We start from the raw sequence: 24,758 nt of genomic DNA, 5'->3' as shown, positions 1-24,758 counted from the left end.
CACAATTTTGTGCACTCATCACCACAAAATATTTTAGAACAATTTTATTACTCCAAAAAGAAAAATTCCACACCCCTTAGCATTCCTTCCCCAGCCCTACATAACCACCAGTAGAATTTCATCTTTATAAATTGATTTATATTTACATTTTATATAAATGGAATCATATAATATGTAGTACTTTATGTCTGGCTGGTTCACTCAACATAATTTTTTTGGGTCTGTTATTAACATACTCTAGTATTTATATACATTTGTCCAAATGCAAAGAAAAATGGTCTTATATATTTCATGTGTGGTTTTACTATGCTGCAAAGTTTCATGTTACATTTTTTAGCTTTCCTTTTGGTAAAATACATGACCTTAAACTTTCCCTTTAAATCATTTTCATACCCATGTAATACTACTGCTAGTTACAAACATTGTTGGGCTTTCAACTTTTCTATTCATTTCCAAAGATTAACACACATCTTTTTTTTTACCAATTCTGCACAGGTTAACCCTCACTTTCCATTCTCTAAACTCATTCTATTTTCCAGTGACCCATATTCAAATTAGTAATTCCATGAGCACACACAATATATTTAGTTCACAGTAGCACAATCATACAGTATTGATCCTTTTGTGTCTGGCTTGCTTCACTCAACATAATATCCTCCAGGTTCATCCATGTTGTCATAGGCTTTATGACTTCATTTTTTCTTATAGCTGAGTAATATTCCATCGTGTGAATACACCACAGTTTGTCTATCCATTTACTGGTTGAGGATACCTGGGTGTCTCCAACTTTTGGCAATTGTGAATAATGCTGCTACAAATATCAGCATACAGATGTTTTTCCTGTCAGTGCTCTCCGTACTTTTGGATATATCCCTAACTGTGGTATTGCCAGGTCATGTGGTAAATCTATATCTAACTTCTTTAGGAACTACCAAACAGTCCTCCACAGTGACTATACTATTCCACATTCCCACCAAAAACAAATTAGTATTCCTTTCTCTCTTTAACCTCTCCAATACCTGTAGTTCTGCCTTTTTAATCATGGCCATTCTGATAGCTGTGAACTGATATCTCATACTTTTTATTTGCATGGCCCTAATCATTAATGATGTTGAATATTTTTTCATGTGTTTTTTTTGCTATTTGTATTTTTTATTTGGACAAATGTCTATTCAAATATTTTGCCTATTTTTTAAAATGAGTTATCTTTTTATTGTTGAGTTGTAACATCTCTTTATATACCATGGATATTGAACCCTTACTGACGTGATTTCCAAGCATTTTCTCCCATTCACCCTTTTGACAAAGTCCTTTGAGGTGCAAAAGGGTATAATTTTGAGGAGATCCCATTTATCTATTTTTTTCTTTTTTTCAAGAAACCACCATGTACCACAGGTCTTAAAGATGTTTCCCTACATATACTTCTAGTAGTTTTATGGTCCTGGCTTTTTTATTTAGTTCTTTGATCCATTTTGAGTTGATTCTTGTATAAGGAGATAGACAGGGGTCCTCTTTCATTCTCTGGGTTCTCCCAGCACCATCTGTTGAAGAGTCTGTTTTGTCCCAGCAACATGGTCTTGGCAGGTTTGTCAAAAATTGTAGTTCTAGGAAGCAGATGTGGCTCAAGTGATTGAGCTCTCGTCTACCACATGGAAGGTCCTGGGTTTGGTTCCTGGTGCTTCCTGGAGAAGATGAGTAAGACAGCAAACTGGCACAATGGGCAGGCACACAGGGTGATGCAACAAGATGACACAACAAGGACACAAAGAAGAAAGACAATGAGAGACACAACAACGCAGGGAGTTGAGGTGGCTCAAGCAACTGAGCAACTCTCTCCCACATGGTAGGTTCCAGGTTGGTTTCTGGTACCTCCTAAAGAGAAGATGAGTTGACAAAGAGAGCACAAAACGAGAGCAAAACAATCGGGGGGGGGGGGGGGGTATGAATAAATAAATCTTTTTAAAAAAATTATACTTCTAAAATGTTTTGTGGTGAAGCATGCATAACATTGTGATTATACTAAAAGCCATTGATTATACACTTTGGATAGATTGTATGACATATATCCCAATAAAACTGCTTAATAAATAAATAATTGTGCAAGAATAGCCCGAAATAGCAGTTATGTAAAGCAGGGGAAGCATAGAGAAAAAGAGGGATAAAGAATTTTCTGAGTTTGCTGTTTATTATTATTAAAATAATGAAAATGCTCTAATGGTGATTAAGGTGATGAATGCCCAACTCTGTGATTATACCAAATACCACTGACTGTATACTTCGGAAGAAGTGTATAGTATATTCATATATCATACAGTTTATCCAAAGGTAAGGGTTTATATCTGGACTCTCAATTCTATTCCACTGATTGATGTGTCTGTCTGTCTTTATGCCAATACCATACTCTTTTGACCACTGTAGCTTTGTAATATATTTCAAGGTCAGGGAGTAAAATTCTTCCATGACACTCTTCTTTCTTAGAATGCTTTTGGCTCTTTAGGTGCACTTTCCTTTCCAAATGAATTTGGTAATTGCCCTTTCTATTTCTGTAAAATAGGCTGTTGGAATTTTGATTGGCATTGCATTGAATCAATAAATCAGTCTGGGTAGGATAGACGTCTTCTGATATTTAGCCTTCCAATCCATGAACACAGACATTCGTTTGTCTTCACTGACTTTTTTTTTTAGCAGTTTTGTAGTTTTCTGCATATAGTCCTGTACCTCTGTAGTGAAAATGATTCCTAAGTATTTGAGTCTTTTTGTTGCTATTGTAAATGAATTTTTCCCCTAATATCCTCCTCAGATTGTTCAGTATTAGCATACAGAAACATTACTGCTTTTTGTGTGTTGATCTTGTATCCTGCCACTGGCTGAACTTATTTGCTCAAGCAGCTTTGTCATAGACATTTCAGAATTTTCTAAATATAGGGTCACATCATCTGTGAAGAGTAAGAGGTTTTCTTCCTCTTTTCCTTATTTGGATGCCTTTTTTTTTGGCTAATTGCTCTAGCTAGAAATTCTAGGACAATGTTGAGTAGCAGTGGTGACAGTGGGCATCCTTGTCTTGTTCTTGATTTAGAAGGAAAGCTTTCAACCTTTCCCCATTGAGTACAATGTTAGCTGTAGGTTCTTGATATATACCTTTTAGCATATTGAGAAATTTTCCTTCTATTCTTATCTTTTAAAGTGTTTTTATGAAGAAAGGATGCTGAATTTTGTCAAATACCTTTTCTACATCGATTGAGATGATCATGTGAGTTTATTCCCTTCAGTTTGTTAATGTGATATACATTGATTGATTTTTTTAATGCTGAATAACCCTTGTATACCAGGAATAAATCCTACTTGGTCCTGATGTGTCTTTTGACATACTGTTAGATTTGATTTACAAGTATTTTATTGAGAATTTTTGCATCTATGTTCATTAGAAAGACTGGTCTGTAATTTTCTTTTCTTATAGTGTCTTTATCTGGCTTATGAGCTTTTTATCTCACCACTCCTGTATTTCATTCCCATGAGCTCTGCTACTTTTTCCTTCAGGTTTTCAATCTCTTCTTTGTGTTCACTCAGTGTCTTCTTGATGCCCTTTACTCTTTAGCCATATTGTCTTTCAACTCATTAATTTGATTTTGGAAATCTATGTACATCTTGTTGATTATTTGTCTCAAATCCTGCATCTCTTCTGAGGCTTTTCTTGGACGATTCTTTCCATTTTCTTCTTGATTAATGTGATAGAGGTTCCTGACTGGAGGCTAAGAGCCTTGTAATTCAAACTTTCTCAGAGGCAGCTCTCCAACCTTTGTCAGCAGTCCCCTCCCTTTTCCTGGGTAGGAAGTGATTATTCTCTCCTCTACCTCCAATCCCTTGCTGGCTCCCAAGGAAAACAATGGTGCAGCCCCACCTGGTCTGGAAGGGTTTATGGGAAACAGTAGACCAAATTTGTGGGTCAAAAACTGAGTCAGCCTTAGGCTACATGCCTCTCTTTCCCCTTTCCTAGGGAGGTGGATACTAAGAGCCCCCTTTGTCTGCTGCTGCCAGCTCCGAGGCCTGAGAATTCAAGTGTCTTTAGTGAAGGGGAAGGTGCCAGCATTTGTAGCTGCGGCTTTTAACTTACAGTTTTGTCATCGTGATTCTTTCCCTTTGCCCCTCTCTCCTCTGGGTGGTGTCCAGCCTTCCCTATGTGTCCTAAATCCTTAAATTTTTTTTCCCAGGCCACTTCTGCCTGCCCTCTAGCTATTTTTCTGGTAAAGAAGAGTCTGTGTCTTTTTAGTCCATCATCTTCCCAGAAGTTCAAAATGGTAATCTTGATGATTTGATTTTAGCAAATCATTTTCCAAAAAATTATGGTCCAGAAAAAGACTGTTGTATAAAGACCCTCCATATTGTACTGTATTATAATATTTTAGAGAATATTTCAGATATTCCATTTAATGCAAGAAATAACCTCTTAAGCTCAATACCGGTTTTTCCTTTACTATTTATACAGTTGGTCGTAAGCAACTAAGGACAGATAAAAGTATATAAGGAGAGAAAAGGCAAGTTTGTTTGAAAGTTTTCTCATTCTGTCTTATACGAAAAGAATCCTGACATCTCTGCCTAGAAGGGCTCGCACCAAATCTTGGTGTGTATTTCTTTCTCTTCTGTTTCTCAGCAAGCATTGTTCTTTCCCTCATTTCCCAAATAAATTCTTTTTCTGGCCTAACTAACAAACAAACAAAAAAGAATCCTGCCTATGTTAGAATTGAGATTTCTAAAGCTATGGATAGCCCACAAATAGGAATTTGGGGAAAAACACACCAGTTTTTCTTAAAAAACAAAAATTTCTTAGGCTTTCAATAAGTATTGTAAAGCAATCATCAGTCATCAACTCCCCCTTCTTTAATAACATGGAATAAATTAATCAACAGAAAGAGGCTGCTCAGATTTGCCTATTACTGACACCATATACTACACTGCACTTTAACAGCAAGGTAAACTACTTTGAGGAGTAAAATAAGTGGTACACTCAAACGCAGGTATAAAAATTATTCCTTAGGACAATTTTTTCTTTGGAAAAATTTTAACACAGAGATACATGGATAAGGGTTACCACTTGAGTACCGGTAGTTTTTATAGGTTAATTTCCTTGTTTTGTTTTTTTTTTGAGGTACCGGGACCAGGAATTGAACCTGGGACCTCATATGTGGGGAGCTGGCACTCAACCAATGAACCACAGTGGCTCCCCTGAAATGGATTTTTTGTTTGTTTGCTTGCTTGTTCTTCTGTTTATAGGAGGCACCTGGAACTGAACCTGGGACCTCTTCTGTGGGATGTAGTGCTCCACTGCTTGAACCACATCTGCTCCCCATAATTACACTGAAATTTGAGGCAAAAACCAAATTCTTTCTGTAAGACTAACAAACCCCAAATCAAAATTGGTACATTATAATCCAAAACACATGAAAAAAGAAGTCTTGGACTATTGTTATTTGTTATATAAAGATGTTCTAACATACTCTGTGAATAGGTAACTGAAAGAAGACAGAAAAATACATGCAGAAAGGGAAGTTCAGCTCCTGTTATATACATGTCAGTTTCCTTACTCAAAAATCTTCAATGACTTCACACTGCCTATGTAATATAATTTTTAAAATTAGAAGTTGCAGGTTTATAGAAAAATAATGCAGAAAATAAAGATCTCATATATACTCTCCTATTAACATCCTGAATTACTGTGGTAACATAGCTACAATTGATGAAAGAATATTAAGTTGGAGTATTAACTACAGTCCATATTTTACATATGGGTTCACTGTTTGTGTTGTGCAGTCTTATGGCTTTTCTAAAAAATATTTTTTAATTTTTAATTTTTTTCTAAATAACAAAAATCAAGTTCCTTAGTTTGGAATTCAAAGTCTTTTATAAAGTAACCCCCACCTATCTCTTCAACCTTCCTCCACTACTTCCTGGAAAGAGTCAGGAAGTAATGAGCCAAGTCATTGCACTTCTTATCCTCTTAACACTCCCTGTTCACTTTCACGATGATTTTACTGATTCTTTGTGTATCTTATCTCCCAAGAGAATACAAGTTTCTAGAGTACAGGAACTTTGTACTTTATTCTCCAAAGAATTTAAACTCAGTGCCATATACAAAAAAAAAATTAAATAAGTAATGGTTAGATTAAATAAATCATGAAGTGTCCTTAAATGTTTAAATTCAGCCTGGAAGAATTTGATCACATTAACAAATGACTTCAACTTAGATTCAGATTAGTTAACAGCTATTTCAGGAAAATACTGGAAAATAAACAGTCTTACCAATGCACACATCAATCTTTCCTTTAATGGCAGCTTCATGAAGAGGAGTATAATTCCAATTATCACGAGCATTTGGGTCTGCACCATGCCGCAAGAGGAGATTGACTACTTCAGCATGACCAAACGAGCATGCATTATGAAGAGGAATAAGGCCCCCATCATCACGTGCTTGGACATTAGCACCATTCTGTAGCAAATATTCAACGACATCTTTCCTCCCAAAACCTAGAAGAAAACAAGTTATCCACATTTAAGTTCTCCAAAGAAAATACATCAAATCAGAAGCATTATGTATAAGCCATACTAAAATATTTTTGGATGAAAAATAACAATAGGTTCAACAATTCAAATTCATTGATGAAATGGGGATATGAAATGTATCACTGACTTATCTTAATGAGATAGTCAAAGGTATCTCTAACTCTACAGGTGGTACTACTACTAAATGCAGGGAAAGATTAAGTGTCTGAAAGCCCAAAGTTTGAATGTTTTCCACTGCATTTCTACTTGCAAATACAAAGTTCTGCAAACTTAGTGTGCATGTTTTCAGATGTTCATAATATGTAACTTAAATGACAAAATTAAATCTTGCTAGAATCCCTTTCCCATATGTATCGTGTAACATATTTCTGTTACACTGAGGAGACTGTGAAATAGAAACAAAAAAAGATTTTCTAACAGCTTTTTTTGGTCTATGTGAGTACAGAGAAAAGTAACCTAGACAAAAATGAGAAGGCTTCACAGGAGCCTGTAGTTTGCAACTTGCTTAACAGGAGCAACTTCTTTCCAGGTAGGACTTCATTAGACACCCATATCCCATAGTTTTGCTAAAAATTACCTCTCCCCCATAGCAAACAAAAAAAGTTCTGATAAATCATTTATCCTGGTTTACAAATTAAACTTTAGTACCAATAAATTTCAATTTATTATTTTACCATTCCCAGATACTAGCACTTAAGATCTTTTTACAGCTAATTGTGATATGAAAGGAATTTCAGGCATCTGTTAAAGCAGTTGGGAAGACGAGTATGTGTTGGGGAAGGGAGAAAGGACGACCTCACTCATTCAAAATCTCACCAGAATATTCTTAAAGCCACCAAGCCTTGATGTAGCCTTTTAAGAAGACCAGAGTGGGAGTAGAGAGAGAGCACAAAGGTATAATCTTTCCAAGCTTGATGCCTGGGGCTGGCCTAGTTGCAGCTAAAGGAGGTATTAGACCTTTAAAGAGAGTGTTTTTATGTTTGTTTTGTTGTTGTTAGATTTGTTTTAATATTGCTTTGGAGTCTGTGAGTCTGTGGATACAAAGATTAATATCCTTTTGTTTTTTTTTCTCCCTACTCACAAAGAGCTCACAATTTAAGATGTGGATACAGGTAGGAACTAGTAATTTCAATACAATATAACCGCTATAATAGAAGCATACATAAAATAAAATAAAACTACAGCTCAAAGTCAGGGACACCAAAACTGGGGGAATGAGGAGAACTATTGGTGAGGAGATTCCAGAAGTGACCCTGAGCTGAATTTACAGAATAATGAGGGATTATTAAGTGAGTAGGGGAGAGGGAAGTTGAGTAAGGGAAGGGCATTCAAGTCTAAGTAGAGGAATCAAAATATACACAGACAGAAAAGAAAGCACAAATAGCTTATAATACCGAGGCAGGCTAGTTTAGGAAAAGGGAAGATGAGTCTAAAATCTGGCAGAAAAACATGGCCATGAAACACAGGGCCATGGAACCCCGCCTGGAAACCCTGAGGGAAAGACCACCACCAAGAAGGCTGCCCGAAGGACCCTGTGGGAATCCTGGCCATGAGAATCCTGGCCATGAGAACTGGAATGAAACTGGAACAAGATCTTATTTGGGGTCAAGGGAAAGCCCTCGATATCCTGAAAGGACCTCAACATTAGCACCTTGGGGACTGACAGGTGGGTAACCAATCAGAAGAGCAAATAGCTGGGGCCCCTCCCCCTAACATTAGCAAAGGGGAGGAATAATTAATAACTTAATAAAAGTAACCCCACAAGCCAAATTGCTCTCTCGGCCTGGAGAAGCCTGTACCTGCACTTGCTGATGCATAATCTGTTATTTTCTCCTGTTCCTGTTCTCTTCTCATTTTCTCAAAATTCTTTTATGTAAATGTAGCAGTTTGATATTATTGATGAATTCCAAAAAGAAATATTGGATTATGTTTGCAAACTAGTCTTTTCCTCTGGGCATATGAGATTATATTGGATTCAGAGGTTTACTTGATTAATACATTGAAAAAAAGGTTTACTTCATTAAGTATTCAAGTAAACTTCTTGTGTCAGTAGGTTGCTGAGTACCTGCCCCTTGGTGGGTGGGAACTTGCAGATAAAAGGCATGGCAAAGGACAGAGCTGAGGGTTTTTGATGTTGGAGTCTGATGCTGAAGCCTTGAGCTGGAGCCCCAGGAAGTAAGCTCACAGAGGAAAGAGAAGTAAGACCCTGGAATAAGGAACCCAGGAAGCCTGAACCCTTGCAGATGTTGGCATCCATCTTGCTCCAACACATGAAAATAGACTTTGGTGAGGGAAGTAACTTACGCTTTATGGCCTGGTATCTGTAAACTCCTACCCCAAATAAGTATCCTTTAAAAAACCAACCAACTTCTGATATTTTGTATCAGCACCCCTTTGGCTGACTAATACAGTAACACAGACCAGAACCTAGAGGATTCCATCCTCCCCCAACTTCAACAGGAAATAATGCCAAAGTAGGCTAATGTCAGATCAGGAAGAACCTTATATGTCATGCTAAAGTATCTGGGCTTTGTCCCTTAGAAAAGTGCTTTTCACTGTTTTTAGGCAGCCGATTTCAATATGTATCATGTTCAAAACTGATAAACATCCAATGCATCACATAGTCGGCACTCATAGAGTTGCAAATTAACTGAACTGAATCAAATCAAATAAAAACTATTCTGATTGAATCCTTCCCCCCTCACAACCCAAAAGTAGATATTCCTCTATCCCCAAGGTACCTCTTAAAAAAACAGTTTGAAAAGTACTATTACAACACATCAGTAGTCATTGAAGGATTTGTTTAGGGCAGTGAATCCATTATATTTGCGATTTTAGAAAGATCACCCTGGAAATAGTGTGGATAAATGCTTGACTAGGGAAAGACAGGAGGTAGTTATAACCTTAAGAGTTTATATGGTTTCTGAAAGAATACATGTGAGAAATGATGACAGCCAAAATGAAGACTGATTTGGTAGTTAGGATAGTTTATATTCACATGACTCATGTGTATAGGATAGGTAATATTCATATAGTTGATAAAAAGGGTGTACTGTGTAGTCTCTTTCCCACCCTTCCCAATTCCTTTGTTTGATTAGTTTTCTTGCATGTATTTCCAAAGATATTATGTATAAACAAGCAAATATGTACTAATATTTCCTTTCTTTTCTCATACCATTCTACCTTTTCCTTTTTTTCCCTTCAATCTATTAATTTCCTAGAAATCATTCCCAGTACATAAAGAGCCTCCTCAATCTTTGTGGCTGAATAGTATATTTATTGGTTGGAAGTACCATAGTTTATCCACTTCCTTTCTCTTGGATAGTGAGGTTGTTTTTTCCAGTCTTTTGACACTGCATACAATGTGGCAGTGTCAAACATTAACTAAAGAGAGTTAGAAGAGAAAGATCAACAGGAACTGTTGACTTCTTTAAAAAAGATAAAAGGATTGATGATAACTATCAGATTTCTGAGATACAGAATAAAACAGGAATTTTTATGGAATAAGAAAAATTTGTTTTTGTAAATGTTTAGTTTGAGATGTCTGAGGGACAAATGTCATTAAGTAGGTTTTGTGGGTCAGCAGTTCATAAAATTGGTCTGGGCTGGAAACACACATTTGAAGATGGTATTTGAAGATGAATGAAGTTGACTAAAGAGTATTAGTTTCTACCTGCTTTGTTGAAAGAAGTGTACTTTCTATCAAGGACCAATCTCTTCCCACCTTGTACAGTCCATTTTCACCTTTCCTGATAGGTCCTTAATCCTCTTGCCACTGTCCCTCTGCCCTCATTATCAATCTCTCTGTTTCTACCAGATCATTCCTAACAGTAGATAAACATGTCCTATTATATCTGACCTTATAAAAATATTCTCCCCAGAACAACATTCCTATTTCTCTGCTCTCCTGCAAAACCAAATCTCTAAGAGTTTGTCCCATTCACTCTTCCTTTTTTTTTTTTTTAAAAGATTTATTTACTTATTTAATTCCCCCCCCCCCCTTCCCCAGTTGTCTGTTCTCTGTGTCTATTTGTTGCGTCTTGTTTCTTTGTCTGCTTCTGTAGTCGTCCTTGGCAGCACGGGAAGAATGGGCGGGGCCATTCCTGGGCAGGCTGCACTTTCTTCCGCGCTGGGCGGCTCTCCTTATGGGGCGCACTCCTTGCCCATGGGGCTCCCCTATGCGGGGGACACTCCTGCGTGGCACAGCACTCCTTGCTCGCATCAGCATTGCGCATGGGCCAGCTCCACACGGGTCAAGGAGGCCCGAGGTTTGAACCGCGGACCTCCCATGTGGTAGATGGACGCCCTAACCACTGGGCCAAGTCCGTTTCCCCCATTCACTCTTTTTCCAAATCTAATGACTTCTTCCTTACAACTGCTTTCATCAAGGACACCTAGAATCTATGTAATGCCAAATCCAAAGTGTGTACTTCCATCCCCATTTGACTAGATCTCTCAGTAACGCAGGACAACTGACTATTTACCCCTTCTTGAAATACCCTCTCCCAGTTTACTCCCTCCTTCCTGACACATCCTTTCCCAAGATTCTAGGACATTCCTGGCTTTCCTCCTGTCTCATTCATTCCTTTAACAAATGATCATGAAATGCCTACTATGTACAAACCACTTTTCTAGGTGACTGAGATACATGAGTGACCAAAAAAAGGAGCAAATTCCTGCCTTTGAGGAATTTCTATTTTATGGGAGTGGAAGAAATGAGCAATAAATATAAAAAGTATGTATGTTAGAATGTTATTAGAAAAAGAAGAGCAGAGTAAGGAATGATCAGTGTACGCATGTGCGGTTAGGGGGGTGGGTAGCAATGTAAAATAGGGTAGTTACCATAGGCTTGGCTAAGATGATAACAAATGATCAAAGACTTGAAGAAAATAAGGGAGTTGGCCTTCCTGGCCAAGAGTAAGGAGACCAGAGTAAGACCAGAGTAGCTGGAGCAGAGTGACATAGAGGAAGAGTGGGAGATGAGGTTACAAGTAACAAGGACTAGAGAGAAAGGCTTAAGGGCCACTCTATGAACTTGGTAATTTTACTCCGAGGAAAATGGAGAGTCACTGCAAAGTTTTGTGTTGATGAGTGACATTTTATGACTTATACCTGAAAAGTAGCCTGTGGCTGCTGTGTTGAGACTAGGGGTAAAGAAGTAGATGAGAATTATATGGTATCTTGGACCAGGTGGCATTGGTTGGAATAATGATAAGTGGTGGATTTTTGGATACTTTTAAGGTAGAGCCAACATAGTTTCCAGATAGACTGGACAGGTGAGGTGAGAGAAAAAGGAGGTAGGGAGAGGGGAAGCCAGGGGAAAGGGGGAGAGAAGGTAAGTTACAGATGACCTCAAGGTTTTTGGCCTGAGTAATGGAGGTATGGAGGTGCCATCACCTGAGATGGGGAAGGCTGTAGATGAAACAGGTTTGTGGGAGAAGATGAGTAGTTTAAGTTTTAGCCAGGTCACTGGGGTTTTTTTCCTTCCTCTACCAAATATCTAAAATGCTGGGATTCCTCAATACTCAGTTTTCTATCCTTTTTTCCCTTCTTAAATGATCTCATCTATACCTATGGCTTTAGATGCCACCTAGATATGTAATCCCCAAATTTAAATCTCTAGGCTATCGACTTCTCTCCTGAATCCCAGACAGTTACTTGACAGATCTTCACTTGAATATTTGCAAGGCAGGTCAAACTTCTAATGCAACCACCAATACCTCCAGCCTGGACTACAGCAGTAAGTCTCCAAAGTGGGCCTTGCATTTCCACTTTTGTCCAATGACCTTTTAAAAACAGTATCATATGCCTGTTTAAAATAATCTATTGAAAAAAATAATATGTTGGTTTCCTATTGATGTTTTTAGAATAAAATTCACTCTGCTGTAGCCTACAAAGCCTTCTTCATGAACTTGCCCTCACCTATTTCTCTAGCACTCATTTCATACCTCTTTTTCCTTTCCCAACTCTGATCTATCTTTCAATTCAATAAGTATACCAAAAATGCTTCAAGGGTTTGGTATATGTTGCCTTTCTGCTTAGAATACTCTTCCCTTGCTCTTTGTATCCCAAGTCTCTACTCATCATCTAGTCTGTTTAAATGTCACCAACTTAAGGAGGCCATCCCTGACTATCCTATATAAAGAAGTCCATTCAGGCCACCCACATCATTTTCTATTTTAACACTCTGCTATTTATTTGGTCTCCTTCCCCACACGCAAATAGAAAGCAAGCTCAATAAAAGCAAAGATTTTTGTCTCTGCTGTTCATGGTAGTATCCCCTGGAACTTATCAAAATTTGTAATAAGTAACTCCTGGACTCCTACGTTCCAAAAATGGCAGTAGTCATGTCTACCTCAAGTCATAATTACTTCCCCAGTGTCCTTCACAGCAATTTGTTGATAAATAGTTGCTGAATTCATAATCATAGTATGAGAAAAGGAGCCTGAGAAGTAAAATTAAGAAAGAATGGCACTGCAGAGGACAAGCTGGAAAATTTCAAGGAGGGAAAAGCCAAACCTGTTAACACTACACCAGGACTCATCTTCCTCATCACTGCCCAGAGGAAGCAAGAAGCCCTCATGGGTAAATGCATTTAGGACTGCTTAAACTGGAGAATAAAAGACTCAGAATAAAGAAAAACGATAAAGGTACCTCTTCCTTTGGAAAGTTACTTGATGAACCCAAGCACTTTTAGAAGAAACATCACTAGCAGTGGTAATTAGCACAGATGAAGTAATCAAAATGGTGACTCACAAGCTAACACTACCAAAAAGGAGAGTGAAGTGGGCACAGAAATAGCTGTATAAGAACATCTAGTTGACACAAAAGAATGTCAATTAGGAAGACGTTTGTTCCACAGGGTTCCTGATGTAGCAAAGAAAGATCAAGTGTAGCCTTTTGTCAAAATAAACACTGGGAAGGGAAGTGGATTTGGCCCAATGGATAGGCCTCCTGACCGGTGTGATGAGCTGGCCCACGCACATGCGCTGATGCATGCAAGGAGTGCCATGCCACTCAGGGGTGTCCCCCGCGTAGGGGAGCCCCACGCGCAAGGAGTGCGCCCCATAAGGAGAGCCACCCAGCGCGAAAAAAGTGCAGCCTGCCCAGGAATGGTGCCACGCACACACGAAGAGCTGACACAACAAGATGATGCAACAAAAAGAGACACAGATTCCCACAGAAGAACACACAGCGAATGGCCAGAGAGAGCAGACAACTGGGGGGGGGTGGAGTGGGGAAGGGGAGAGAAATAAATAAAAAATAAATCTTCAAAGAAAAAAAAAAAACACTGGGAAGAGAAGACAGTTGCTTAACCATAGAGAGAGATTCAACACTGACTTTTATGACTAAGTAATAAAATTGAGGCTTTAGCTGAGGAGATATGGGTAGAATAGGTCAAGTTATTGTTATATCTACATAATTACCCACAGTCCAAACACAGATTACCTCTACTTCAGCGAGTAATCAACATGATTCCCCTGGCCATTAAAATGTCTGAGACTGGTCTGGATACTCCGACAGCAGAGATCAACATGTTTTCCAAGTCATACTGTAAAGATTATCATCTGAGATTTTGCATGCCACTTCTTGGCACTAAAGAAAATTATACAGAGGGGCCAGTAGGCTATTTCAAATTTAAACTATCCCACTGCTGAGTTTGGTGAAACCTGTAGACTTAAGATGCTTCCCAAACCCTGAGGGTTAATCCCTGATGAAATTCTCATCTTCTTAAAAACATTTATTTTATTTATTTTCCCTCCTTCCCCTTCTCCCACTCTGCTGTTTTTGCTGTCTATGTTGTCTTCTCATTTTCTCTCCTCTAGGATTCACCCAGATTTTATCCTGGAGACCTCTGTGGTGAGAGAGGTTCCCTGTCAGCTGTGCCTCCTGAATTTCTGGTTTCTGCTGCGCTTTACCTCAACTCTCCCCTTGTCTCTTTTGTTGTGTCATCATCTTGCTGTGTGACTCACTTGAGCGGGCCTCTGGCTTACTACATGGATACTTGAGTGGGCACTGACTTGCCACATGGGCACATTTTCTCTTCTTCTTTTTCACCAGGAGATCCCAGGAGGCCCCAGGAATTGAGCCCAGGTCCTGCCATTTGGTAGGCGGAAGCTCTATCACTGGAGCCACATCTGCTTCCCGAAATTCTCATTCTTATGGTCTCAAGAATAGTTCAAAGCTCTTCTGTTAAGTACCCATTTCTTGAAGAAAAGTAGCTTTGCAGAGTATATTCTGATCATGTTCTCAATTGACAGATAGAATATGAATAGGTATATTCTTATATTCAATGCCAATCTCCATATCCTAAAGATTTCTTTATAAAGGAATCTGTAGCCTAAAGTTAGTATCATGACCAAGCAGAGCATACTACGATTTATTTTATGATTATGGAATAGTACCCACCTTCAGAAGTGCTCTGCATGTGAAAATCCTGGTGAACGCATACCCTGAATTTGAATTTACTATAAAGCACTGATGGTGAAAGAAAGCAGGACTTACAGATCTGCTGATCAATAAATTGTGTGTCACGTAATGGCAGGTATTGTGTCTCATCCAAGCTGTTTATTCAGGGCCAAGGCCAGTGTTCGGCATATAGTAGGGCATGATAAACATTTGTTTAATGATTAATGCTTTGCTGAAATAGGTCACTAAGCAAAGGACCCTAAGAGAGAATATGGAGTTGCCAATTTGTTACCACTGAGAAAAAGCAATCTATTCAAATTTCCTCTTGTCAAGTTTCATTAACATCTAGGTGCCATCAATTTCAGCAGTCCAAGGAACTGTCTTGCTAACCATGACTGTTGTCAACAGTATCATATTTTGCTGCTATACTGGAAACATGTTTTCATGTCTGAATGGCTTCCAAAAACCTTTTGAGGCAGTTGAAATCCTACAGAGAAATCAATTTAGATTTAGGAGCTTTCACTGAATAGTACCTCTTTTAAGTCCAAAGATGAAATGGACCATTGATGACACACTCTAAAGATAGGCTGGTGTTACAAAGGGCTTTGTCAGAAGGAAAAGTTCAGAAACAGAAAATTCAACTAATGCCATGAAACAGAAATCTCCTGTAGCCTGGGAGATTGGAATGTATAAACAGCAGCCTTCAGCTCTGACTTATCTAGCCAGGACTCTTTCTGAGCAATATCATTTTAAACTTGTCATTTACTACTAAATTTCATTTACAAAGGCCCAGAAAAGGTGTTTTCCACATACACGTCTTTAGAATCAGGAAACCCAGGAATAAGGCTTTGTCCCTCTCAACTTGCGAAAGATACATTATCTGTCTGCCATTCTAGGAGAAACTTGCAAAGGAAAACACCATGGCTTCTGGAGTGATGTAATGCTAGTATCTGAATGGAGAGGTACTGAATAGCGTACTCCAAACTAGGTGATACTGAAGTCAACTGCGTTATCTCTAGGTCCAACAAGAGGTGAGAAAAAAGATGCAGCAGTTTTGATAATATACTGGGATATCTGATGACCCAAGAAAGATTCTCTTTTAGGTGGCCTTGAACATATATGTCTTTGTTTAATATTAGGGATTTAATTATGTCCTATAGCAAAAACCAATCCTGGAAATACTAATCTATAACTGTAGTTCTAGGTAGGGAGTATGAATACATATTGTGCATCTTCCATATTCAGAATGTTGGCCTACAGACAAAAGTATGAAATACAACTGAACGATTATTGGAGGCCTTCAATAAGACCATTTTGGGAAAGGATACAAATGGCGATCACAAAAGCTATTCTATCTTTGGCTAGCTAAGTTGTCAATACCTTCAACCGTGTATCGATGAGGGAATCATCCCACGTTCTTGTACCAGTCAGATTCTGACCTATTGCTTAGTATCTCCCACCCTATGCAGAAATCTATTCTACAACGGCTCTGAAAGATGCCAAACCAGCCACACTTTGGACATTTCCAGCCAGTTCCATGGCTGAACAGATTGTTAAAGGCAGTCTGAAAAATATAAAATAAAATAACCTTCTACCTATTGGTCCTAGTCTGTGCAAAGCCACACAAATCATATCCACTTACTCTTCTACATGAAGCTGTCCATATATGTGAGGACAGTAACATGCCATAACCTTCACCTTTTATCTCCAGAATAAGCAAATCTAATTTTCATGTTTCTTGTATGATAAATTCCAGATGCTCTAATTTCTCTTCCTTCCTCAATAAAATTCCCTCATATCTAACTCATACAACTGAATAAAATAATCCAAGTCCAGCCTGACAGGTCCAATGTGTACGTCCTATGACTTGAGTGGCATACTATAAATACAGCCCTAAATGTTACCTTATTCACTCCACAATGCAAGCTCTTTTTCAATTTGTCATTCTCCATAACATAACAATTATACCTTTTCCACAATCAACATCCCTGAATTCCCTGAACCTAATAAGAGATTTTATATTTTTCTCTACTGAATGATAATCTTTCTTCACCCTTCCAACGAATATTTAAGATTCTCAAGCCATGGAATTCTTAGCACCACCCCCCTTCTGGAGTTCTAAAATTCTAAGGAATGCTATGTATTTCTTCCCTTTGCTAATGGACACCAACATGACTTTCTCCCAAAGTTTCTGTCATCTCTTTATTTTTCAGAAATTTTAAGTTCAGAGAAGCAGTTTCTTTCATTGAAATCTGCTATTTTCTAGGGGATTATACTATCAAGAATTTAAGATGTTTTTCTTCTAGCAACTATGTAGCTGCAGCCTCCCTACCATTAACTTGCCTCTACAAGTTTTGTGATGTATCCAAAAAAAAAAAAAAAAAAAAAAATTATTCCTAACCTGTGTTTGTGGGTGTTGTGGGTGGGATATGGTAGAGGGTGAGCTGAAGAGGAAACAATTTTCAGAGTAATTTTTTTCATAAAAAATAACTTCTTAAATCATACTAATCTAGAAAAGTGTGTTTTGTTCAATAATAAAAAACATCTAATGGAAGGAAAATTCTTGTTAATTTTTATGTTGATTATCTTTTTCATTAGTAGAACTTAACTCATTGAGCTGGCAACTGATTATTCTTTTAACTGAACTAAATTTTTTGGATGAAAAGCCAGACTAATTTTTTTTCTCAACTGTTTTTCTATGATTCATTTTCTATGGTCTGCAAAAATCTCACATTCCTAATGTCCCCTGTGAGTCAAAATGAAACAACCAAAACCATACCTCCACCAATAAAACGTGAAAACTTTAAATAACTAAAAATTTAAAAAGAATACTTTTTTTTCAAACCATACTTTATATATACAAACACAAGAAACCGCTTTGGTCATGCAGTTACATAGTACCACCACCTATGCTGAGCTTCTAACAGTATGCTTCATGCATACTGACATGACTGATAATTATCTACAAAATTATAAAACATAATTTTGGTATAGTAAGAGAAAATGCACTTGGATGCACTTACTTAAGAATTAAGAGAATAGGTTCTCTCTCAGTAATCTAATAGTTTAGAAAGAATTTACAAAGTTTTTTTTTTTTTTAATGAGTCTCTTACACACCTGGGTTTACATGCAGGATTTTTAACACTTGTTGAATGTGTACACCCTTAATAATTTTTATTTTATTAATACAACCTGTACCTGATAATTTGGCTAAAATTGTGGGAGTGGGCTGGTTCTTAAATATTAAATTTTCCATTTCAAGCTGAACGAACAACATGGAAATTTATGTAAAAAGTGCCTTGAAATTTTGGGACAGAAATTGGGGTGAGAAGAGGAACACGGTCAATAAGAAGCTAATCCCATAATTTTAAATCTCTAGATACTACTATTTTCATATTATGAACTCATTAATACACCAAATTCTTGAAAGGAAGCAACTAAGATCTTCCTTGGTTATTTTTATCCAACAGGTCAAATGAACAGAATCTAAATAACATTACTGTTTGGATTATGTATCAGTTGGCTGTGACAGTTTGCCAAATCAGTTGTTTAAATGTTGATTACTTGGTCAAATTGGACAATTCAAATTAGCTAAGCAAAGGCAGCAGTAACCACCAAAATTTCAGGAACAATGGTTAAAGACCATTAACACCATTAACTTTAGTACTTTTCTCCCTTCCCTTTCCATTGCCCATCAGCTGTTTCTAGAGCAATACCAAGAGCAACACTTTCCCTCGAAGAGGTTCCACAAAGGGAATTGAACAAAAGTGCAAATGACCAAGAAGGCAAACCTCCTGGTTTTATTTACATTTTAAAAAGGGAAGATTAAAGTAAACAAATTTCCAATTGGTACAAAGTGTAAAAGCAATGCCTGTGACTCAAAAAAAAAAAATGGAACTACTTACAAATGTGTCCCACTGCTCCTTTAAAACATCATTTTAAACAATCATGTAATACACGAAAAAACAAACAAAAACAAAGTCCTGGATTATCAGAGGTATGAGAAACTACTCCCACTTTCAATCACTCTTGGCACACTTGAGGTAAGAGATAGTCACAATCCTTCCGCAAAGTGAGAAGTATAAATGCTAAATGGAAATAAGCTGAGTATCCTGTCTCTGGTTCTTTTGAATGCGTCGATTAAATTTAATACACTTAGTCAATAAGCCTAATTAATATTACAAGAAAGTAATGCAAACGACCTAAATCTCAGAATGGGGCAAAGTTGGTCCCAACCTAAATTCTAGACCCAAGATAAAGTGCCTGCACATTCTTTCCTCTCATCCTACTTTTGTTATTGTTTTTTTTTGTTTCTTTCCTTGTTGCTTTTTGTTATTTTCTTTATCCTACTATTTTCCACCACAACTGGTGTGTGTGCGGTAGAGACTACACCTCCACCCAGTGTAATTAGATTTTAGTTCCTCCAAACTTGCCTGTTTTCAGTTCTAGTCTCTCCAAAACCTTTCTAACGATTGGTTATTCTGATAAAACAATTAACGTCAATGTGCCAATGGCCAATAAAGATACTACTCCTAAACTATATCTTTGCATTTTACAAAAGTCCTTAAGCTATACGAGATTTTATCAGAAAGACAGCGTTTGTAGATAACTTGTCTTTCAAATCACAAGGTCTATTACTCCTACTCTTTCTTGTGTGCAGGGACCTTTTAGGGAAGCAAGACCGGAAGTTGGTACAGGTATTGTAGACTCAGTAAAACTAAACAAAGCAAAAACAAAATAAAACTTCCAGTAGGTCGACACGCTCGTCTTCTACCCCCAATCTCCTCAATCCCCACTCGACGAGAGGCAGGTCCCCGGGACCGGAGTCCTTAGGGGAAAAGGTAGGGAGCAAAACAGCACTGTGTTCGATTTCATGGCCTGTGAGCCCGGAGCACGGGCAGATGCGCAGGTGCTCGGAGCGAAGCGAGACGAAGCTGGCTTTGGTTACCTGCGGCGAAGTGAAGCGGGGTGGACTTCCTGCCCGCCGTATCACGGCTATTCACCTTCTCGGGTGTCACCAACCTCTTGACTCGCTCCACGTCCCCGTTGCGGCACGCCTCGAACAGTTCGCGAGCGGTCGGTTCCACCGCCTCAGCCGTCACGCCCGAGCAGGCCGCGCCCCCGCCGGCGCAGCGGCGGCCCGACATGATCCTGGCCGCCGCCGCCGCCACCAGCAACAGCGCCAGCAACGGCAGCAGGAGCCCCGGCCCCGCGAGCAGAAGGGCGAGGCCCCCGGGAGGAGACGCGCACAGGGCCCGGGCCTCTCCGTTCCCTGCTGTCACCCGGCCCGCCGCAGTCCCACTGCCATGCCGCCGCACGCCCCCTGCCCGCCCTCGCGCATCCGGGATACTCCGCGGCGGCGGAGGCAGTACTAACCCGCCGTCCCAGCCGCGAATCGACGCGGCGGCGGCGGAAGCAGGCAAGCCCTCTCCAGCCAGCTCCTCCGAGTCCCAGGAGCGCACGTTGACGTCGCTTTCGCGCGTGCGCAATGGCCTCAGGCCGGGCAGGATTCGTGGACCAGGGCCGCGCGGAGGGAGTTGTGGGAAATGTGAGGTGAGCCGCGGTGGCAGGGCCAGTGGGTTTTTGGTCCCACCGCCATTTTTGCGGTGGGTTTTGCTGAATCTGAACAACCGTGTTTATTGTCTTTTTAAACGCATGAACTTTTCTGAGTTGAATTTCATTACTCTGATTAAATTGAAAAAGAACCCTTGAAAGTTTTGCCCCGACCTAGGAATCTTGTATATTCTTTTCGGTAGTTTTAGTGTGGAAAATCACCATTTTTTCAGCTTCTACAATCCATTTATCCTGGGAGGTTTATTTTCTGTTTTCCTTTTTACATCTCTTACTTTCCAGGCAACTTTGCTGTTGCTGTTGTTTCTTGTAAGCCACTTTTTGGAAAGGAATGAGTTACTCTCCACATAATACAAGTTTGGATGAGCTGCCCCAAGATAATTTAAAGGAAATTAGAATAGCAGGGAAAGTTTATTACATTCTAACCTTGAGAAGGATGACTCTGAATACTCTTTACACAGTTAGTAGCTCAGGACTGTCTAGAGGGCCCATGCTATAGGAAAGAAATCTTCTTCTGAAAAGAAAAGACTTTATTCTCAAATCTTGCAAGAAGGGGGACACAATTAGAAAACGTGACTGGCACCTGAACAAAGGGAAATGACACAACTTATACTCCTGAATCTACCACTCAAGCCCTTCCTCTGTTTCTCTGTAGGTTGGATACTTCAGAGGTTACAGCCTATCCGAGAAGTCCAATTTTCCTGTATAAGTCCCCCAGTTTTTAATTAAGTTTCCCCCATCACAGTCTAACTGTTCTGGCTTTTACCTGCTCCTTTTGCCAAATAAGGAATGGAATATAGTGCTGAACTGATATTGACTTAGCTCTTTCTTGTGCATCCTTTTTTACCAGCTATAGGATTGGCTTAAGCTTGTTTGTTTTGTTCCTGCTTAACCCAAGAGTGAGAGACTGAGGCAGTAGGCTGCCAGGTTACATTAATTAATTTTTTTCTCCCTGCTTTATATTACCTTTGTGTGACTACTAAACTGAGCCTCATCTCTCACAATGCATAAATGGTATTGCATGTGGCAGAGGTTGGGATACACTGGACATTCAAATTGCCAAGAAAGTTTTTTTGAGTTTAATTTTTTTTTTCTGTGACCAGCAAGCCCAAGAAAAACATACAATTAATTTAGACACTTAGTGTAGTGACATAGCTGTATATGATTATTCCCTACCTCATCCCCTTTGTCTCAAGACACTATAAATTTGAGGTAGGGATATACTTACACAAAATGATACTATCTTTAGCAGGCTGACACCATTTCCCCCTGTGCTTCTTAACCTGTTTTTCAGGAAACCCAGTTTTTTTAATAGGAGTGTGACTCACTACTGTGCTGTAAGAGAGGAGAACTACTTTATTTTTAAGCATTTTAATAATTATGTAAATTATATACCTACAAAATATTTAGTATAAATTTATGTTGCATATTAATAAAATGAATACCCATGAACCCACCTAACACTGGAACACTACCAATATCTTTGTCTATCATTGCTCTTCCCCATCTCCTCCCATTGCCAAAAAAATCCCTAATTTAAATTTATCTTATTTATTAACTTGCATTTATCATTCCCTTGCCATGTATGTATCCCTAAAAACATATTGTTCAGTTCTTCTTGTTTTTGAGCTTTATAACTATGTAGGTCTCTGTGGTCTTTGGATACTTAAGGTAATGTTCATGACTCATGCAAGCATTTTTATTACTTTGTAGTGTTGCATTGTGTGACTATACCACAAATATACAATCCTACTGGACATTTGGGTTGTTTCCAATTTTTTGTTAATATGAAAAATAGTGTTATGTACATTCTTATACATTTTCCTGGAGCACAAGTGCAAGAATTTAGTATGTGTGGCTTTGAAATATTTTTGACTACTACCCATAATACAAGAAATGCAACTGATGTCTTCCACCTGAGAACACACATATATGAAAAAAAAACTTTAAAAAACACAATGAAATAATATTCACCTCTCCAGTGCTGAAAAAAATAGTATTTGTGACTCAGTGAATGGATTACAGAACTCACTGAAGAGTGGTGACCCAAGGTTTGAAAACACTGTAGGAATGGACTACCTAGGAGTGAAATTGCTGAGTCACGTAGCATGTAAAAGTTCATTTACAGATAATGCCAAATTGCTTTTCAAGAGATGGCCAGCAGTATGTAGGAGGGGTTTTTATTGATTTCTGTCCTCACCAACCCTGAGCAGTGTCTCCTTAATTTTTCTAATAACCTGTCTCTAAAATGGTATCTCAAAGAGATCCTAGCCTGTGCCTTTAAATAGTAAATGAAGTTAAATATCTTTTCATATATTTGTGGTCTATTTGTATTTCCTCTATTGTAAAATATCTGTTCATGTCATTTTGCCAATTTTTCTATTGGCTTGTTTGCATTTTCTTCCTGATTTGTAGGAATTCTTTATGTTCTTTATACTAATCCTTTGTCAGTTACATGTGTTAAAAATATCTTGTCTGTGTTTGTATTTTTCACTTTGTCAATGAAAAGATATCTCAGTTTTAATGTAGTTGAATTTATAAATCCTTTTGTGTAGAGTTTGTGTGTCTGTATTTAAAAAATTCTCCCCTGCTCCGAAGTCATGAAGATGTTTTTTATTTTCTTCTAAAAGTTTAAAGTTTTCCCTTTTATATTTAAGTCTTTAATTCTTCTAGACTTGATTAATTCTTCTAGACTGGTGTGGTGTGAGATAAGGATTTAATTTCCTTTTTCTTTTCCCCATATGGATAACAAATTGCCCTGGCACCATTTATTAAGTACTCCCTCCTTTTAGAAGAGATCTGCAGCATCACATGAAGCTTCCATACTTTAATGAGTCTTTTTCTGGACTCCACTGCTGTCCAGTGATTGATTTATATATCTAATATCATACTATCTTGATTAATATAACTTTAATAGTGTTGATATCTGGTGGTACAAATCCATCACTTTCTTCTTTGATTTTATTTTTGAAATTTTGCTCTTCCGTATAAATGTTGGAATCAGAGTCTCAAGTTCTTTGAAAACCCCTTTAAGATTTTGGTTAGATTTGCATTCAACTTATAGAACAATTTGGGAAGAATTTCTATGTTAAGGCTGTTGAATCCTTTCATCCTACAACATGATACATCTCTCCATTTATTTACTCTTCCTCAATGAATTTCAATAAATTTTTGTAGTTTCCTTTGATAAGTCTTACACATCCTAGTTTTGTTGCTATTGTAAAGGATATAGTTTCAAAAGTATGGTTTATCAAACTACTGTAAAAAAAGGCATTTTTAAAGCACTTGGAGACCATTTTAATATGGACTGAATATTAGATGATATTAAGATATTTATTTTTATATATTTAAAAAATTTATTAGAGTTTATCTTTCATACTTGAACATACATAAACAATAAGTGTATAGTAAGAATTGTGAACTTAGAAAACAAACATGCATATCATCATACAAGCCTCCCATATATCCCATATAACCACTTGCATAGTTGTGATACTTTTTTACAAACTATGAAATAGCATTGTCAAAATATTACTACTAACTAAACCCGTATATTACATTTGGTGTATTAATTTGGTGTGGTTAATATGTTAAATGATGTTCATTGTGGTGGACAGAAAAAGACCCCACCCTCTGCAGGCACTGAGGTTGAGGTTGAATTCTCCTTGAACGTAGGAGAGTTGAAAGTGAAAGGATGTAAAAAAATATACCATGCAAATAATAGCCAAAAGAGAGTGGGGTAGAGGATTCTATATTATTAGTAGGAGACTGCAATAGAGCACTTTCAAAAATGGATAGAACATGTAGACAGAAGAAATATAAGGAAATAGAAGTCTTGATTGATACCATAAACCAATAGGACCTAACAGACATATATACAGCACTTTAACCAACTGCGTCAGAATACACATTTTTTCCTAGGGCACAAGAATCATTCTCTAGGACAGATCATATGTTAGGTCACAAAACAATTCTCAATAAATTAAAAAATATTTAAATGATATGTTGTATCTTTTCAGGTCACAGTGGAATGAAACTAGAAATCAATATCAGAGGGAGAAATGGAAAATTCATAAATATGTGGAAATTAAACAAAGTACTCTTAACCAAAGAATCAAAGAAGGAATCACAAGGGAAATCAGAAACCATCTTGAGGCAAATGAAAATGAAAATATACCAAAAATTTATGGGATGCTGCAATGCGGTTCTGAGAGGGAAATTTA

At 38.0% G+C, this 24,758-nt stretch overlaps 1 protein-coding gene across 2 annotated transcripts in view; it reads right to left on the bottom strand.

Moving 5' to 3' along the window:
- TNKS2 (tankyrase 2) overlaps window positions 1–20,485 on the bottom strand; it is a 92,736-nt gene extending 72,251 nt beyond the window's left edge. Inside the window, exons 1-2 of one of the 2 annotated variants that reach the window (XM_071215764.1) lie at window positions 20,341–20,485; window positions 6,295–6,519 (exon numbers count right to left, since the gene is read on the bottom strand). Coding sequence is in view for 1 of the 2 variants with exons in the window: in XM_058298766.1 (XP_058154749.1) it covers window positions 6,295–6,519; window positions 19,913–20,111 (424 nt within the window). In the remaining variant the exon portion in view is untranslated. Of the gene's footprint in view, window positions 1–6,294; window positions 6,520–19,912; window positions 20,155–20,340 lie in introns of those variants that run through there. The other variant, XM_058298766.1, reaches the window with a different exon arrangement.
- Between the last annotated feature and the right edge of the window lie 4,273 nt (window positions 20,486–24,758).

This window comes from Dasypus novemcinctus, chromosome 6, assembly GCF_030445035.2.
Source record: "Dasypus novemcinctus isolate mDasNov1 chromosome 6, mDasNov1.1.hap2, whole genome shotgun sequence".
NCBI classification, from domain to species: domain Eukaryota; kingdom Metazoa; phylum Chordata; class Mammalia; order Cingulata; family Dasypodidae; genus Dasypus; species Dasypus novemcinctus.
The sequence above is the reverse complement of the archived record's forward strand: the minus strand, read 5'-3'. Positions and strand labels throughout refer to the sequence as shown.